Genomic DNA, 20,092 nt, shown 5'->3' on the forward strand with positions numbered 1-20,092 from the left:
TATCCTATCCATATTCCTGAATCCTCACTTCAGAATATAAATTTAACAAAATTTGTAAATATGATGTGGCCCGTGTGAATCTTGCCTGTTGCACCAAATGGCCTGTGTTTTAATTGAGTTTGACACCCCTGAGATAATCCATAAAATATAGTTGATTAGAAAAAATTAATTCTATTTTCACACTATGAAAGAACAAGAGAAGATATCATACATACTACACATCAAATTAAAACAGATTAAATATGTAATAACTTATTTTGGAGGTCAGAAAGACAGGACTTTGCAGAGTATTTTACAACTAAGCAAAACTTGTACATCAGGAAGACAAAGTAATGTTTAGTTTTGTTTTTTTATAGACCAATAAAAAGTTGGAAACAGAATAAATGGTATAGTTCCTTTATTTCTAATTCCTGACTTTTAATGTGTATAACTGTATGTTTCTCCCCCAGTTGCTTAATTATTTGAAACCTGGTTTGAGATCCACTGCATGTCAATATCCCTGGAAACTTTTTTTTTTTTCCCAAAGATTTTATTGGGGAATTGGGAAAGCAGAACAGACAAGCTGTTGTCCTTCAATTTTAGTTGTAGAGGGCGCAGCTAGCTCAGCTCCCAAGTCCAGTCATCATCCAGCTGCCCATCAGCAGTTCGCGGCCACTCAGCTGTGTTCAATCTTAGTTGTGGCGGGGAGTGGGGGAGTGTAACCCACCATCCCAGGCGGGCAGTCGAACCAGCAACCTAGTTGTTAGGAGCACATGCTCTCACCAGTTGAGCCATCCTGCCACCTAGTGGCAGCTCACTGGCCCATGTGGGTATCGAACCGGCAACCCTGTTGCTCAGGGCTCGCATTCTTAAATAACTGAGCCACTCGTCCGGCCCCTGGAAACTTTATTTATTTTTTTAATTAAAGTTTATTAGGGTGACAATGGTTAGTAAAGTTACATAGGTTTCACGTGTACAATTCTGTAATACATTATCTATATATTACGTTGTGTGTTCATCGCCCAGAGTCAGTTCTCTTTCCATCACCATATATTTGATCCCGTTTACCCTCATCTACCACTCTCTTCCCCACTTCCCCTCTAGTAACCACTAAACTACTGTCTATGTCTATTGAGTTTTTGTTCTTCGTTTGTCTTGTTCCTTTGTTGCTTTCAGTTTTATATCTCACAAATCAGTGAAATCACATGGTTCTCGACTTTTTCTGTCTGACTTACTTCACTTAACATAATAATCTCAAGATCCATAAAGATGTGTGTGCTCCGATGTTCATTGCAGCTTTATTTACAGTGGCAAAGACATGGAAACAACCAGTGTCCTTCAATAGATGATTGAATAAAGAAGATGTGGTACATATACACAATGGAATATTATCCTGCCATAAGAAAAGATGAAATAATGCCATTTGCAACAAGGGACATTTTTTAAAGCCCAAAATAACCATTATATGATTGACATAGAACAAGACATTTTCTTCCTTGCCTGTGAATCACTGCCTACTAATAAATGCTGTGGCTGTTTACTGCCCCACCATGATTCCCACACCTTAATTATTAACTTCATTAGCACTTAATTATCTCCACAGTTTCCCTAACTTACCTCTCTGGTCTAGGCCACATACCTGTGTATGCACAAGGTCAACCAATACTTTTCTTCTCAACATCTCTTCTATCCCTCCAAGAAAGGGAGATTAACTCATCTTTTTAGTTAAGTCTTTTATTTCTAGAAGATTAATGGGAGTTGACCGTAAAAGTAAAAGTCTTCTTAGTTCAACTTTGCAGAAAATATAAACAAACATACCACCAAAAAGAAGGGGAATTTATATGTGAAGTTATTGTAACTCTGCGGGAATTTTGTAAAGCATTAGTAAAATTTTCACTAGATACTTAGTTAGAACCTCACAATACTTTGCAAAGAAATAGTATATTCTTAATACGAAGTCTAAGAGTTCTTTGTTTATCTAAGAAACAAAAACAGAATGTATTTACATAACTGTACCTTTTCTTGAAGAAAAGGCAGACACATGGCTATCAGGAATCTTTAGAAATAGCCAGAATAGTAAAGACTATACTAATTTCAAACATTACCAGTTTTAACTGTTCTTTTCTCCTTTTGCCAAAGGAGGCACTTGACCCAGGTTCTGATTCCTTTTTTCCATCCTCATCCTCATCTTCATCATCCTCAAAACACCAATCTGGCAATAGAGGTGGGGGTGGTGCTTCCTCTGTATCACCATAGCGACGAAAAGTTCTTTCAAATAATCACCCTTATAAATTCCTGGTGGTCTGGCTTGAGCAAAAGTAGCAACTGCTGCTTCAATACTCCATTTTTTCCACCAAAAAGGCACATATGAAGAAACCAGTGCGATTGAAACCATGGGTACAATGAACACCTATAAGTTCATGTGGGTTTCCTTCATTAAACCGCTCACATAGATGAATAAATATCTCCGTATTCTCAGTAGTGGGGCACTCACCATACCCTTTACACTTAAGTTTTATATATTTGATTCCTTCTTTTTCTATGTCATTTCTGTCATAGACCCTTGAAGTATTTGTCAGATCCACCAACAAGCCCATTTTCACCTTCAGGCTCTTTAGATAATTTGAGAGCATACTGGGATGGAATCGATTTTCTTCAGCAACTTGACTATCATATCTTGGTCCTAACATTGTCTTCAGAGGTAAGACTCTTCCTGCCACCGGCTGGCCGCGTCGCGGACAATTCAGCCACCGCGGCGGGATCTTGTTGTGAGCCATGTCTTGGGGCCGCACAAAGCCACCAAAGCTCGCCGCTCCTCCGCCACTGCCCCCTCGCGGTCTGTTCCGCACCGGAGGTGCGAGGAACAGAAATCCCGAGGTCCGAGTTCCAGCCGCTCCTACCCGGATAATGTCAGGGGCTGCGCGCCACTTTCATTCAAGCTCAACTCCACTGCTCTACGCAAGCCCACAATGCACCGCTACTTCCACCCCAATGTCCTGCCCCCTTTTTTCAGAGGTTAGAGGGGAAAAAGAAAGCTCCACGAAGGGATCAGAAGGGGTTAAGGCCTAGGCGAACAGGAGGGGTGGATTTTCTCTCGCTCAGAGATGCTGAGGTTCCTGCGCGCGTCAACAGCTTTGCGCAGGCGTAGTTGCCCTCTTACAGGGTTGGCTGGACGACACGAATTTTCTTTCCCCTGCAGACAGCCGACAGAATTCCCCCAAAATGAGAGGAAGCCAAGCCTCTTTGCATGCGTAGACCGATCTGCGGCTTTCATAAGAGCATCTGTTTTACTGAAGAAAGAGGCCTTCCCACCGTTACCACAGCTTAAGAGCCGGATCGCTCTTTTTCGGCCAAGTTTGGCGTCCCGACTGGATCTGAGTTTGATTTGGAATTTGGGGAGTTTTCCCTGACGTGGATCACGGGAAGAAGCTTTAGAGAAATATTAAGGACGTGGGATTGGAGTACCAGAAATGAGGAATTTCTCTTCAGGGAGGTACTTTTAAGGATCCATGACGTATTAGCTCATATTCCTGCAAAGGCCAGGGCACAGTTCATTTCAAGTATGGCTGTATCCAGGACTTCCAATGATATCACCAGGAATTTGCCTACCTCCGTCTCTTAGCTCTGCCTTTTCTTGGTTGGCATTACTTTCAGACAGCTTCTGAAGTTCTAGGTTTACATCCTTCCAGGTTTAAGTCCTCTTCCAGCTTTTAGAGGCTACCAGCATTTTTCAGTTTATGTCTCTGCTTCCATCATCATATTACCTTCTCTTCCTCTCAAACTTTATTTCTTTAAAATAACATCTCCTCCTTAAGTATAAAACCAGTACGTTCACTGTAAAATACTTAGAAAATAAAGAGAAGTGCTTTCTCCTATATGTAACTATTTGCTTTTCAAAACAGTTGTTCATGCTACTGAGTACCACATCTTCAATTAAATTAGAGAAAACATTACAATAGAATCTCATTACAATAGAATCTCTTCATAAACAGCGGTACATTTTGATGACCATTCAGGACATTAAATAAATGGTTATTAATTAGTAGAAAACACCTAAATATAACTGAATAAAAGCAGAACAGGAAAAAAAATAGGCCCTAATTATAATGTGTGAAAAGAAGTACAGGATTTTAAATTCTTATCTTATTTCTGCACTGTTTTCTATTAAAACTTGGAAATACTAATTTTTCCCAAAAAAAAAGGGCATTTTCCCTTTTAACATTTAAAAATCTTTTCTTGATATATAATATACCCCCCTGCCAACAGTCAGGAATAATTACCTCTAAAATGCACAAATTTTTACTGAGAAAACTCACATATTACTTAGTACCTTAGTTTTGTTAAGTCCTTAAATTGCAGGATTTGAATTCTTTATTCTACATTAAGTTAAGTAGATAGTATAGTATTAAAATCCTGTGATGGTCAGGTAGTGGCCTTTTTCATGTCAAGATGAAACTCAACCGTGCGATATTTTGCCAATATTTCTGAACACTTCCACCTCGGGAAAATACCTCTGTGGCTACAAAAAAACTGTGCCTAAAATCGATTGGTATTATTTAACCAGATAAAAAATATACACATATTTACTTATCAGGTGAAAGGAATGAAAAAGAGATTAAATATACTCTAATTTGGCTTGAAAAAAATCAAGTCATGAAGTTATATAAATTTGTAGTCTCTTCAGCAAAACATAATATTTACTTATATATATTGGATAGACAAAGCCTGGAAAGAGTTAAAAAAAAAAAGCACAGACTAGTGCTTTGTGATTTACAATGTGAAGAATTGAACAAGAAAATATGTAAAGAAAGAAGACTGTGTCTTGATTCATTTCTGGAAATAATGTTCCTTACCTTGTTTAATACATTGCTTACTTCACTAGCAAAATCTCTTGAACATACTTCCAAATGAAAAATTTTGCCACAGTTTGATACACATGCTCCTAGAAGCTAAAACATAAAAAAATTCAGAAGTTAAAAGGACTCAATTTCAGCAGATAATTTTGTGGTAGAACTTAAAATGCAATCACTCACAGTCAGAGCTTGCATAGCAACATGAGGATCTTTATGGTTCACCCTCCTCATAATAGACCGAAGACAATCTTTAGGTCTAAAAAATGAGAAATATAATAATCAATTAGTAGTACATCCAGTTTTCCCCCCTTAACTATAATAGGCAATAGACTACTATACAAAGGGGGGAATATGGTAGAGAAGTTATTTTTATTAATGACACAATTGAAAAATTGTACACTAAGTTCCTTTAAATTTTTCAAACAAAATTAACAGGCTCTTTTCCTTAGCAATCATAGACTGTGCACTTCAGGCTAATCCTGGGTGAAAAAAAGTTTTGAAAATGAAATGGTAGACCAAGACTTCCACTTCCAGTCATGATGGAGGAACTGGTAGCAGACTTATACTCCTGCTATAAACAATTACAAAACTGGAAAAATATATTTAAAATAAATATTGAGGTAACTGTTTAGGACACAAGACCCTGGGCAGTGCTGAATGATGATCTCTAAGAAGAAATATAAATCAAATCAGCGGGACATTTGGCTCAACTTTGTACCTAGGTGCGCCTTCCAGATACCAGGGCAGACTTTCAGCCTAAAGGCAGTTTTGGGATCTCAGTGGAGAGAAGGTAGTCCCAAGAAGAGAACCATTGTATCCCTGAGTTGAGGAAACAGGAATCAGAATTCAGAATGCCCAAGGGAGCTAGAATGTGCAGGACAGAGTAGAAAGGAGCTATATGAAGAAAGAGTTCTAGATGCCTGCACAGAGAGGTCCACTTAGATCTGCCAAGCATACATAGATAAAAACTCCACAGGGTTGGGCAAAGTGACTGAGATTTCTATGTTGAAGAGCCAGACACAAAAGAACAAATATTGTATAATTCCACTTACATGAATTACCTAAAACAGGCAAATACATAGAGACCAAAAGAGAATAGAAATCACCAGTGACTAGGAGAGGAGGGAATAGAGAGTTCCTGTTTGGGATGATGAAAAAGTTTGGAAATGAATAGTGGTAGGTGGTCGCACAACATGGTAAATGTACTGAATGCCACTGAATTACACACTTAAAAACAAAATAGTAAGTTTTATGTTACTTATATTTTGCCACAATAAATAATTTTTTAAAAGGAATGAAGTATTGATATATACTACAACATGGATGAACCTTGAAAACATATTAAGTGAAAGAAGCCGGTTACAAAACCACATATTGTATGATTCCATTTATAGGAAATGTCTAGAATAGTAAGTCCATACTGATAGAAAGTAAATTACTGATTTCTAGGGCTGAGTAGAGGTGGGAATGGGAGAAATTGCTAATGGGTACAGGGTTTCTTTTGGGGGTGATGAATATTCTGGAATTAGATAGTGGTGATAGTTGCACAAACATCTGAATATACTAAAAACCAATGAACTGCATACTTTAAAGTGGTGAGTTCTATGGTATGTGAAATAAATATGTAAATATAAATACACACACACACAAAAAAAATCATTATCAAGTGATTTGAACTTCAATGAACCCTGGAAAAATTGTCCGGTAAGAATAATTATCCTAAGAAGTTTCTTTAAGAATTGAAAAAAACAATTACCGAGCACTTAATAAATAGAGGGGTAAAAGTCCTTCTTAACAGGGCAAAATGAGAATAAAAAACAGGATTTTTATTTCTAAGGCTATTTGGAAGTTTCCCTGTTTAGAAGTTTCTATTTAAAGAGCATAGGGAAAAGAGGAAAATAATAAACAAAAGTAATGTTTCTTGAATACCTATTATATGTCAAGCACTCAAATCAACTCTTATCGATTCTAAAGCTCTTTCTCCATTGATTTTGAATGATATTAAAAGTATCTGATAGCAGCTTACTATAAGACTGAAAAAATACCGTAAAACCATTATTTAGATTTTGCCTTTTTCACAGTTGGACTTCTTTTAGGAACCAGAATCTATGAAGCCACATTAATTTCTGCATTGTGAAAACCACACTGACATATAAAAATGCAAAATTATCATTTCAAAGCACTGATAAAGGCCATACATAAAAGGGATTATCTGAATACTAAAATTAAAACCATTAAAAATTAACAATCCAATGATGATTCAGCTCACTGAATTAACATTTAGAAAATAATCCTCTACAGTTACTTGACCACCAAATTTTTAAATGAAATTTCTGGTGTATTGGTTATAAACCACTTCCTTTTTTTTTTAAGCTTCAAATCTAACCTTGTGGTGACCTCTAGAAAGGGGAGTGGGAGAAGGGGATGTGAAATGGACCTTTTACTTTTTATTTTATTCATTTCTATATTGTTTGAATGTTTTACCACAGCCAATTTTTAAAACCAAGGCAAAGATATCTCTGGCACCAAAACAAAGTTGGATACTGTACCAAAAATGATAGAGCTCCAAAGCCAATCAGAATGCTCATAAATGCTGATGAACACTATGCATGCCAACACAGCAGTATCTTTTTAAATGTAATATAAGCTAAAAAAAGGAATCACTTCAGAATTGTGTATAAAACTGGCATTATTCAACAACAGAAGTGATCCATAAAAATCTAGTATTAACTACCTTATTCTGTTCTGTGCATTTATTGAAGTTAGTTTTTCAGTACTCCCACAAGACAATAAGCAAAACTGAAATATGTAATTTTTATTATTAAATCTTACAATTTAATGAAAAATTACAATTAAAACACTGTTTTTAAAAAGGCTTAAAAGTTAAGTGAAGTAAGTATACTATGGCTATTAGCCTCTCAACACCAAAGGAAGTTGACCACAAACACAGTGTCTGTATAATTTGGCATCTATGCAAGTACCCTTCTGAGGGTAAAAGGGGGTGCCAACTAGACACGCTACAGGAACAGCAGACATAAACTGAAATTGTCCAGGGTAAACTAGATGTCTGGTCACCCCCAAACCAAAACTATGTTCACCCACAAAAATCATCATCTTATGCGTAAGCCTGGGTCATGTAGTAGTTCATAAGAGGGGGGGGGAAGAAAAAAACAGTACTTTCATGTAGTTGTGGCTTATAATGTCTTTTTTCTCAAATCATAGATCAGGCAGAAAACACACTTTTCAAGAATGTACATAGCTGCCTTGGATTATGTCAGTCTGATGAAAGTCAATGATCAAAGTCAATTTCACTTATTCATTATTCACCAGTATTTCTTCATTCCACCTCAACAAACTGTACGGTCAGCTTCAAAGAAAACAGAACTTTAAGAGGGAGCTAAATCCCCTCTTCTCACACTCCCCTTCTCTCATACCACTTTCAGTTCCTATCTAAAGTCACAGCTACTAAAACTAAGCTACCTATTGCTTCAAGGAAAATGAAAATTAAAGTGTGAACCCCCCTTAATCTTCAGACATATATACAATATCACAGAGCCATGCTGCCGTGCTTTCTTTTGCAACTCCGGCTCTTCCAGTTTCCCATATAAAACATAGACCTACAAAACTCGAAGCTCTGAATGGAAGCCTAGAAAGGATATAGTCTTTAAATAAATTTTATCAGCAGTCACTCCTTTGATCTAACAATTAAGAAAATTTCTCATTCTTGCTCATTCCTTTGATAAGAAAAAACCCCAAAAAGTGAGATTCCTCCATATATAGTGCTGTAATTTAGATCAGGGCTAATCATAAGGAAGCCCTTATGATTAATCCAGTTCGGTCAGGAATACGTCAGAGTAAATCACCTTCTCCATACAAACTGAAATGACACTATGAAAAAATATTCCACAGGCAGCAAATAACTCTGTTGATAACACTTTCATTAACTGGTATTTATGCCATCATCTTCACTTTGGCTTTTATGAATTTTCATAAACTAAAAGTGCTCTCTAACACATACATAAAACAAAACCATGAAAGATCATCATGAAAAATCTTCATGACTACCAAATCAGTTAAGATTTCATATGTTAGCTGTTCCTATTTATAAATATCTACAAGTGAGCAGATCTCGCTCAACACAGAATAATTTGTTTTCTACATACAAAGTCATAAATAAATGTTAGGTGGGGAAAAAAAGGAAACCTTACATCACATTTTTTTTTTTTAAGATTTTATTGGGGAATTGGAAGAGGGGCACAGTGCTGGGGAATCAGGGAAGGGGAACAGACAAGTTGCTGTCCTTTTGTTCTTCAGTCTAATTGTGGAGGACGTAGCTTCACTGGCCCATGTTGGTATTGTGATCATTGCACTCTTCCTGAGTAAGGCAGTCGCTCACCGGCCATTGGGACGGCCACTCATGGCAGCTCACACCAGCTGCCAGCCACTCATGGTAGCCTATGGCAGCCCACTACAGCAGAGGCTGCAGCCTACACTGTCACCGGTGACTCAGCAGTCCAGCTCCAGGTCGAGCTGTTGTTCACCATCTTAGCTGTAGAGGGCGCAGTGTCACTGGCCCTCATGTGGGATCCGAACCGGGGCCCTGATGCTCAGAGCTGGCGCTCCCAAGCCAACTCTTAACCAACGCGCCACTCTGCCGGCCCCCTTACATCACATTTTGCCATTCAAGTTCTTAAGAACTGTGTGTCTTAGGTATCACAATTATAATTTATTGTTATTTATTAAAATCCATTGTTTTAGCCTAATGATATATTTCATTATTTAGTTATCTAGTCTCAGCTCTGATTCAACCCCTATAAACATAACAGGCCTCTGTGGGAAATCATGTATTCCAAAGATAACAATAATAACTCCCTTTCCACACGTTCTTCTCTGTGACCTTGGCACGTCCCATCAAGAGGTAACATCTAATAACCCTTCCCTTGAATCTGGCTGTACTCAGTGACCTGCTTGACCAATAAAATATAGTGAAGTGGCGTTCTGAGACTTACAGTTCATAAGAAGCCATTCTAAGACACCTAGGTCTCTAAGAGAATATTTGCTCTTAGGATGCTCCCTCTGGGAATCCAGGCATCTTACTGTGAGAAACTTAAGCCACATGCAAAGGCCTCAGTAAGCGTTTCAAAACGGTGGCCCCAGCTGAGGTCCTACTTAACGGCCAGCCATCCACTGGTAGCCAACACTGGGCATTCACCCCAGTCAGGCAATCAGGTGACCCCAGTCCCAGCCACTGTCTTACTGCAACTCCATAAGGCACCTCAAGCAAGAAATGCCCAGCCGTTAACCCACAGACCCATGAAGATAATAATCGCTCTTCTAAGCCACTATGTCTAAGGGTAGTTTGTTATGTAACAATAGATAAATAGGATTGCATCTAAGAAACTACTGACAGCTGTCAGCTTTAAACAGTATTAGCTTGTATTATTTAGAATTGTTTGGGTTTTCTTTTCGTCTTTTTTTAATAATAAAATTTCCTTAACTGTTTATCTCCCCATCCTGAGGATTCGCGAAGAAAGGGTCCAGGGCTACACTACTCATCCTTGGCTCCCTTCACCCTAGTCATTGCACATAGTAAGTTCTCAAGTGAAAGGTGAGAGAACAAAAATAAGAATTATTTAGTAACTACTGCTGTTCTCCAGTGACTATGGTAAAACATTCTCATTCTGAATATTGCCTACAATAATGCCTTCAACATGGCCAAAGCTCAATAAAAAGTCATTGAGCTAAATACAGAAAATACTACTTTTCACCCTTGTACAATAATTCATATCTAGAATAATTAAATAATCTTCCTTATAAAGCTCTATTTGTTACCAACTTCTGCATATTGTCCACTCACTGAAGTTGCATTCTATGTGAAAAATGTACATACTTTCACAAAATTTATTTCTTAGAATTACAAAAAGACCATGATAAGGGAAAAAATACACGGTAAGTAGTGATGGGAGGAGCACAGGAAGTGAGGGACGAGACTGAAGGTAATATACACAAATGAGGTATTTTGTAAAAATACATGTTAAGATAAAATCTCCATGTGCATCTGGAGTCTAGCAATGGTTTTCATCGTCTACCCTTGTAAAAGGGAGTCAAATCCTCGCCTCTGTCAGAAACCTTCTCAAAACCCTATTTTGATATTTTAAGACTTTCTGTAAGACATATCCTCTTTTCCTTATCTTGAGATGAGAAAAAGAAGATAGAGGTCAGGGGTAGGCACAAGAACAGGGGAAGAATTCTCTCTCACCTCTCCATTTTCCAACCCCCAAATAACGGCTTCTCTTAACTTACCACATGATAAATGACCATAGCACAAATCACACCTTGTAAAATGTAATAGAATGGTGCTATTCCCTGCGGTTTGTCTGCAAAGTCCAGGTATGAGGCAAAAAAATGCAGTTAATTTTCATTGTTTAGGGAGTTACCTATTGGAGAACACACTCTCCTATCTCTCAAATATGCTCAATACAGGCAACTCTTCCTCAATTATTAAAGCAAAACCTTACTCTGAGCACCAACTGAAGACGCTGGCTTGCATACACAGCCATGTTGCTTAAAATACACATACTCTGAGGAAGAACCACACTCAGTGCAGTGAGAAACGGGAACAGTAATTGTGAGAGTACATATAAGTTCGCTAAGTGGATGGCAGGGACAAGTTTTTAAGAAAAGTAAACTTTGAGGGAGCTGCAAAACAATAGTTAAATTCAATAAATTAAACATGCACATAATACAGCTCAAATCGATGGTCAGAGGATCAAGGAAAATTAAAACTAATTTTGCATTCCTACAATTCTATTTTCAAAGAATAATGAAATTTCAAATCTCTTTGAATAACCCCAAGTAAATTTCTGAAACTGTCACATTTATAAATGTCTACCTACTCATAGATAGGTGGTTGTACAGTTATGACAGATAAACAGCTCAACATTAGGCTATAGTCACCAGCTACTGAGATGACATGAAATGGGTCTTTCCATTAATATATAAGGATAAAGCCAAAAATACTTAATGATTATGCTGGATAAAGAAGTCAGGATTTGTGACATCTTATACGTTATAAAACTTTTAAAAAGTCTTATTTCAAATGTCTCATCTCTACATCTCATTTGAAAAGCATTTTTCTATCATAAAAGTAACAGGTTAAGCAGTAACAAAAAGGTTATTTTATACCTTTACATGTATATCTTAAGGAAATTATTACCATTGAAAAGGCAGTAAATTTAAATTGCAATTGCATATACTAAATCAGTAATTTTAAATCATCAACTTCTCAAAATGAGGGTACCAGTTCTTCATTATCTCCCTTATTGGGGCCTTAAAGAAGAATCATAGGATATTTCCTTAAAGTATTGTAAATATATTAAAAGTAATAATATTATTAAGCTCAATGTGCTTGCATAGTTAACTTCTAATCACCTATGAAGTAGAACTGAAAAAGTACAAAGCTACTAGCAGTATGTTTCTAAACAGGAGCACACCTGGGGTGTTTAGCACAGAAAAACGATTTATAGAGTAAGGCTATCTCGCATGTCACATCTCAGGTCCCTGCCTAATCAATGTCAGTAGTAAGTAACCTTCTGTCACTGTGACAACCCAAACCATCCCTAACAGAGCAATACCACCTAGGCTGAGAACCACTGCTAGACAAAAGCAGCTCTGTGATACAGCAGAAGAAGATTTATAGCTTGACAGCCCTCATCTGTAATTCTAATGCTTCCTTATCAGTATGTTATTACAATACTAGAATCATCCCAGGGACTTAGAGACACTCAACAATGTCAGTTCTAGAGAGCACAAACATGTCTTACTCTTCTATCATCCTGCTTTTACAACTTGAGCTTTCAAAGCTATTTTAGAGTGATTTACATTTTCATCTGACATGCTATAAAAAGTGCTTCACTACAAAGTAACCAATCAAGGATATATCGAGGTGCCAAAAAATTTTATACAAGTGGACACGGGTCATTGTTGCTCAAGCAGTAGTTAGCAGCAATCAGAAGAAGTGTCTGGACACTGACGGTAACCTCTTTGAGCACCTCTTATAATTACAGAAGTCAAGCGTGACTTGTATTCATTTTTTGTTATCAGTATATATTGAGTATTACAATTTTAATAGTTTTTTCTTTCTTAAAATGTGTATACATGTTTTTGGCACCCTCTGTACGTGTATCTATACTGTGGAGGGTATATGTCTATGCATAGTTTTTATAGGTCCTAGTATCTAATATCTACCAGGCACACACTAAAATGATATGGGAACTCAAATCTTTGCTGAATAAAGTACACACACACAAAGACACATAGACACTCTCGCGCGCGCGCACACACACACACACACACACACACACTATAAACCCTCCTAAAATACTGAGAGGAGTCTAATTTAGAGGATGTGTTTTCAAAGTACAAAGGCATTACACTAACTGTAAGGGAACTCTAATATAAAATAGTAAAGAAATCAGAACTGGAATGAATAATAACTATGTTCAATGACATTCAAAATGCATATATGATTTGTAATACACATTACACAAAACACAGTCTACATTAACACAAGGGGAAGAAGGGCGAAACACTGAGTACATACATCAAATTCTCAATTTTGAGCTTGTGAAGTAGGCATAGCTCATGAGCTGATTGATGGAACATGAATATAGTAGACAAGTGATGTTATTTGGCTATTTAAAGAACAAGTTCATGATCCCAAAGGACTTCATCACAAAAGCAGATAAACTAAACTTCTTTTTACTAAATATTGAGGATTAATGGAAGGGTAGATCACAATCACCACATACTTAAATTCAGTATGATGACATTTTGAATTTCCCAGACTATATACCACTGAGGTACAGTTCAGTCAAACAAAACACAATGCAATGTGAGAGAGAGAAAAATCACTAAAAGCTTCAATATAAAATCGGTATGTCTTTATTCATGATTTTAACTTTGAAGTAACTGTTCATTATAGGCACTTAAGGACACAATACAGAGACGTAAGAAAAAACATAAAACTGGGAGTAAAAAACCTGACTACTAAATTTGCCTCTGCTACTACTTTTGGACAAATCTCATTGAAATCTCAGAGCTTTAGTTTCCTCATCCATGAAACAATCTCTACAGTCACTAGAATTCTATAGGTCCCATTCTTTAAAATATATGGTGTTTAGAAAATCATAATAAAATATGAAAGTACATTCATTGTCTCGGGCAAGTAAAGAGGGACAAATCAAATCTAATCAGATCCACCACTATTGCCTGGTGAAGGACGTGGCTCCTGGGACTATCCCCACTTCCTGCGGAATCATCTCAATTCCCCCTTCTCTTCAGCATACACAGATGTTATAATACAGTTTACCTTTGAAACGAGAAAATTCCCAGCAAACAACCAGTTAAAGATTCCATTTAAACCAGCAAAAAGGACAGAATATCTTATACGAAACTTTACCAAATATGTACAAGCCTTAGCGAAAAACTTTAAAACACTACTAAAAGATATAAGCAGAAGATATGCTATGTTCTTGGAGAGAAAGATTTAATATCATAACGACAATTTATTAATTTAAAACTCTGCCAATTTAAAAAGAAACAGTTTTGTTTTCAAACTAGTCAACCCAATCCCCAAGTTTATCTGGGAACAGTAGGGAGGGGCAAGAATTATCTAGAAAAACGCCTAGGAGGGGAAAAAGAACAATAAGAAAAACTAGCCCTGCCAAATATTAAAATGTATTTATAAGGCTTTAATAATTAAAACCATGTGGTAGCAGCACATGACTAGACATATACCAATGGTACAAGAGAGAAAGTTAAAAAAATAGGTCCAAATACATATGGGAATGGAATATATAAAAGTAGTATTTTAAATCAGAAAGGAAAAAGATGGACTATTCATGAAATGATATTGAAATTTTGGGGTAGCCAAACAGGAAAGAATAAAGTTAAAGCCATACTTCATACTATATAACAAGATAAATTCCAAATAGATCAAATACTTAAATGTAAAATTGAAACCACAAGTACAAAGACTTTGAAAGACACTTTGGTGGTTTCTTACAAAGCTAAACATAGTGTTACCATATGATCCAGCAACCATGCTCCTAGGCAATACCCAATTTAGTTGAAAATCTATATCCACACACAAAAAAACTATACATGAATGTATTTTATAGCAGCTTTATTCCCAATCACCTAAATCTGGAAGCAATCAAGATGTTCTTCAATAGGTAAATAAACTATGGTACATTCATATAATGGAATATTATTCAGAAATAAAAAGAAATGAGTTATTGAACCATAAAAACATATACATGAAGCTTAAATACATTTTGCTAAGTAAAAGAAGCCAGACTGAAAAGGCTACATACTATAGGATCCCAATTATATAACATTTTGAAAAAGGAAAAAAAACAGTAAAAAAAAAAATTGTAGTTGTCAAAAGTTCATAGAGAGGGGAAAAAGGGATGAAGAGGTGAACAGAGAACACTTTTAGGATGGTGAAACTGTTCTGTGTGATATTGTAATGATAAACATGTCATTATGGATTTGTCAAAACTCATAAAACTGTACAACAGAGTGACTCTTAATGTAAACTATGAACTTTAGTTCATAATGAGGTATCAATATTGGTTCATTATTTGTAACATGTGTACCAAACTTATGCAAGATGTCAATATGGGAAACAATGCCGGGGTGGAGAAGGTATATGGAATTGTTTGTACTAAGTGCTCAATTTTTCTGTAAATCTAAAATTATATTAAAAGAACAAAATCTGTTAACTATAAAACAAAAAAAATGAAACTATAAAGAAAACATGAGCTAATTCCACTAAACCCTTGGAGACGTTCTGTGTAATTCTGTATACCATAAGAAAAGATTGATAAATCCAACTATATAAAAACCAAAAACTTCTAAACAGAAAACAGGGTCAAAATAATGCAAATGTGCGAGCGCACGTACGCACACATGCGCGCGCACACACACACGCAACCCATGTCACAGATAATATACGTTCCTAATATATCAAGGACTCCTAGAACTGAAGGAAGGATATGTTCAGATAGTTCACAGAAAAGGAAATATAAACAGCTCTTAAACATAGAAAAAGATACTTAGTCTAGCAAAGGATAAGAGTGAGCCTCTGAAATAATTTTGGACTATTCCACTTCAAGCCTCTTCACCTTTTTGGACGGGGATCAAAAGAGAACTCCACTCTCTCCTTCCCAGGCCTCCACAATTTCACCTGCAGAGGTTAAGAGGAAGTCTTGGGCACCCAACTTTCTCTCCTACCCAGTCACTGAGAATCTGAGAACATATGCCTGTCATTCTTGTTTATACCAGTTCCTACAAGAAACTCCAGACAAGCCTTTCCATCATTAAACAGCTCTGCATAACCATTACTCCCCAGCTTCAGAAACCATTCCACTGTATCCCCTAGAATTCAAAGCACACTACCAACAAAAGCCCCTATCCTTAGTCCTTTTGCTCTATAGAATCTGGCTGTCCCTGGAGGATACTACTTCTGCAGTTATCTCAAGTGGTAGCTTTCTGTCCTCCCCTAGCTCTTGTACCTACTAAATGAGGTATGGGTCCTCTTTGCTACTTACAAATTATTCTCCCTCCCTCTTTCCTAAAACAGTCCAGTTCCGATCCTGTCAAACTATCTTCTCATTGCAGTTCATCTGAAAAACTTCAACAGCCCCCTCATCTCTCAATGACTTTAACTCCTGGCTCACTGATACTCTTTCCAAAATCACTATCTTAATTCTCAGAGATGTTAATAATAATGTAAGTCATGCTTCTTTTATCTTGGCTTTCGACTTCTATCCCACCTTAGTATTATTCATTGTCATTGCCACATCCTAGACCATGTCATGACCAAACACTGAAAACCCTCTATAATCTCAATTTCAAGCATTCCGACTACTAACTTTCATTTTTCTAATTCACTCTCTCTTATACCCAACCCTGTGCTCAGTTAGGGCAACTTGCCTCTGCTCCAGCTACTCTGTATCTTGCAGGTCCTTAGAAAGCACCAGGGGTTCCCCACCTTGCAGCACTCATGTAGGTGCTTACTCCCTGTGCCTGGGACCTCTGCCTTCAGCTCTTCGCTTCTTCTCAACTTTAAAATCGTAGCATAAATGTTATCCCCTCACACCAGTTCCTCCCTGAAAAAAAAAACTAAGGTCTCCCATTCTATTCTCCACTAAAGCACTCTGCTCACTATCTTCTTAACCCGTATCTGTTTACCTGTTTATTTCTATCTTCCATTAGTAGACTGTTACCATAGCTGATGGCAAAAGCTGTGCTTGCTTCATTCACCACTGCATGTGAAAAGTATGATGCCCAGCCAGTACTTACTAATATTTGACAAATAAAAGAAAAAAATGACGGATAGAGAATGAAACCAAATACCATAATTCTGTGATGTTAAGAAAGTGAAAGAGACATGGAAATCAACATCAGGCTTTACAAAAAAAATCCTTTAATTTTATTCCTGGTGGGATCCTTACCTCAGTTTAAATTACATTAAAGAATCCCAAATATGAATCAGATTCTCATTAGTAAACTGGCAAAACCTACAATACCTAGAGCTACTGTGATGATTAAAAAAAAATGTATACAAGGCACTTAAACAAGGCCTGGCAAATAATAAGCAGTCAATAAATGTTGGCTATTATTCTTTAAAAGAGCACTTAAAAAACTGAAAAATTAAGGCCTGTGAATTGAGGAAATGATTATAATAAAATATATATTGCAAGAGAACTATTTCTCTCCCTGATGCTGCCCTTCCAACTTGCAGATGTCTAGGTCAGAGATTACTTTTCCCTTAAAAAAATCAGAAATACAATATTTATCAACCTCCAGTTGAATGTCAGAAATAGTCACTGCTCAGGTCCAGGACAGGACAATAGACGCCAATGAAAAACATTTTAAGCAAACTTTTTTTAAAGGTTTATATTTTTCACAAAATATTAATAATGACTATTATCTTTCAAATTCTGTTTGAATAAATTAAACATTTACTATTTAAATAGATCCCTTAGTCAAGTAAAAAAAAAAGTTGTATCATGTTTTCCACCTTCAGTCAACTATATCTTAATCTAAAGCTAAGTAAAGACAGTTAAGATATAAAATAATAGCACAAGTTAATCTGGCTTTTAATTACAGAACTTTAATTTTAACTTGTTTTGTGGATAATCAATACCTACCTTCACAATTTCTACATATGAGAATATAAACAAATCAATCAAAACAGACAAAAGCTATTTATTATTCGAAGGCATGTTAAAGAAAACTGCTACTATCATCCTGAAAGTTCTCGATTCTGAACAGAGTTTTCAGTCCATCCATCATATGATCTCACTGGCTAAGCATTTTTTTGTACTTACTCATACACTGTAACTGCACACTAAAAATCATGTGAATATCTTAGGAAGTCAGAAAAAAATTTCAGAATGTTTTTCAAATCCAGCATATTCAAAGATTTAAGGCTTAAAAAAAAAAGAAAAAAATCCTATAACCTATATGAAACAAAAAGGAATTACATCTACTAGGTTTCTTGAAATTGATAAATTATTTGATTATTAATTTTAATTATTAATGTATGTTAAATATTCTACACACCACTAATCAAAACTGATGCCAAACTAGAAAATTATTTCTAACTTGTCAATTTTTACAACCACTGTAATACTAATAGACATTAAAAGAAATACATTTATAAGGCTGATAGGATATATTTTTTAAGTAATTCATTACAAATGTAGACTAGCATATACAATATGCCTACTGCCTAAGAATGGGGGAAACATATTCATATTTGTATAAAGAAAACAATGAAAAGATGCAAAAGAAACATAAGTGGCTACCTACAGAGAATAGGGGAGAAAAACAGGGATGGGAGTTAGATTTGTCCATGTTCATCCTTTTAAATTGGTTTAATTTTTGAGCCATGTGAATATATATCTATTTTTAAAACAAAAAAGTACATTTTTATATAAGCATAAGTATTTCTCTAAATCAGCAAACATACACACATACGTACATGTGATTTAAAGAACAAAACAATTAGATATTTTAAAAGAGGAAGAATTGAGGGATTTTCAAAACACCACTGGGAGCCATGTTTCTGGGTCACAGTTCTGACTAAATGAAATTTCACAATAGCTTTTTTTTTTCCCTTAAAACTTGAGAATATTTTCCAAACTACCAGAACTCTAAAACGGATGACTCTTACAATAAAGAAGAACAAGAAGAACAAGAAGAAAAGGCCAAAGATCTTTAAAAATTATTTTCTTAGGGAAGAAAGACTTAAATTAATATAAACTATTTTATTTATCCATAAATGATTCTATAATACATCGCTGGTTACAAATCATTTTGATAAAAAAAAACAACAAATCCTACTGAAAGAGAAATGTTTTTCCTAAAGTTCCCTTCAACATCCCTAAACCAGCCCTTTTAAATATATCTGTTTTATAAAATTACAGATTAACACTTTATAAAAAATCTAGACTGTTGTCTAGTATACAAATAACTTTCTGAACTGTATTCCAATCCACAACTTCCCTCCACTTTAGCCCACCCTGCCTAACTCTGTCTCAGGGAAATTCATGTCCCCTTCCCCCTCACACAAATTACACAGTTCAGTCTCTCTAACGCACACCAGGTATCTAGACTACCCCGCTGACAACCTACAATATTGCTCCATATTCTTATGTTACCATCAGCGACCTATATCTAAACATCTGTATCTAGGTTTCTAGATAACATAAATCAGAAGGATCTCCCTAAGTTTTCCATATACACTAATTATAAAATAATTTAAAAGATTAAAAACAAACTCTAAGTGTTTTCCAGGTGCTGGGGGAGAGGAGAATGGGAAGTTGCTTAATAGGTAGAGAGAGACAGCTGGGGATGATAAAAATTTCTGGAGATGGAAGGTGGCAACAATACCACAACGTGAACATACCAAATGTCATGAACTGTACACTTAAAAACGCTTAAGGTGGGGGTCAGCCGAGTGGCGCAGTGATTAAGAACTGGCTTGGGATGCCAGACAGCCCTGGTTCGGATCCCACATGAGGGCCAGTGACACTGCCCTTCACAGCTAAGATGCTGAACAACAGCTCAACCTGGAGCTGGGCTGCCATGAGTCGCCGGCGACGGCATAGGCTGTAGCCACCGCTGCAGTGGGTTGCCATGGGCTACCGTGTGTAGCCAGCAGGCAGCGTGAGCGGCCAGCAGCC

General features: G+C 36.4%; 1 protein-coding gene across 4 annotated transcripts in view; it reads right to left on the bottom strand.

Annotated features, from left to right (window-relative positions):
- STAM (signal transducing adaptor molecule) overlaps window positions 1-20,092 on the bottom strand; it is a 64,519-nt gene that overhangs the window by 25,386 nt on the left and 19,041 nt on the right. For 2 of the 4 annotated variants that reach the window (XM_019662933.1, XM_019662934.1), the window contains exons 3-4: window positions 5,013-5,088; window positions 4,833-4,928 (exon numbers count right to left, since the gene is read on the bottom strand). The exons of the other annotated variants lie outside the window; for them this stretch is intronic. In XM_019662933.1, coding sequence (XP_019518478.1) covers window positions 4,833-4,928; window positions 5,013-5,088 — 172 coding nt within the window. The remainder of the gene's footprint in view (window positions 1-4,832; window positions 4,929-5,012; window positions 5,089-20,092) is intronic. 4 annotated transcript variants of the gene reach the window in all.

This window comes from Hipposideros armiger, unplaced genomic scaffold (assembly GCF_001890085.2).
Source record: "Hipposideros armiger isolate ML-2016 unplaced genomic scaffold, ASM189008v1 scaffold_383, whole genome shotgun sequence".
Lineage (NCBI taxonomy): Eukaryota > Metazoa > Chordata > Mammalia > Chiroptera > Hipposideridae > Hipposideros > Hipposideros armiger.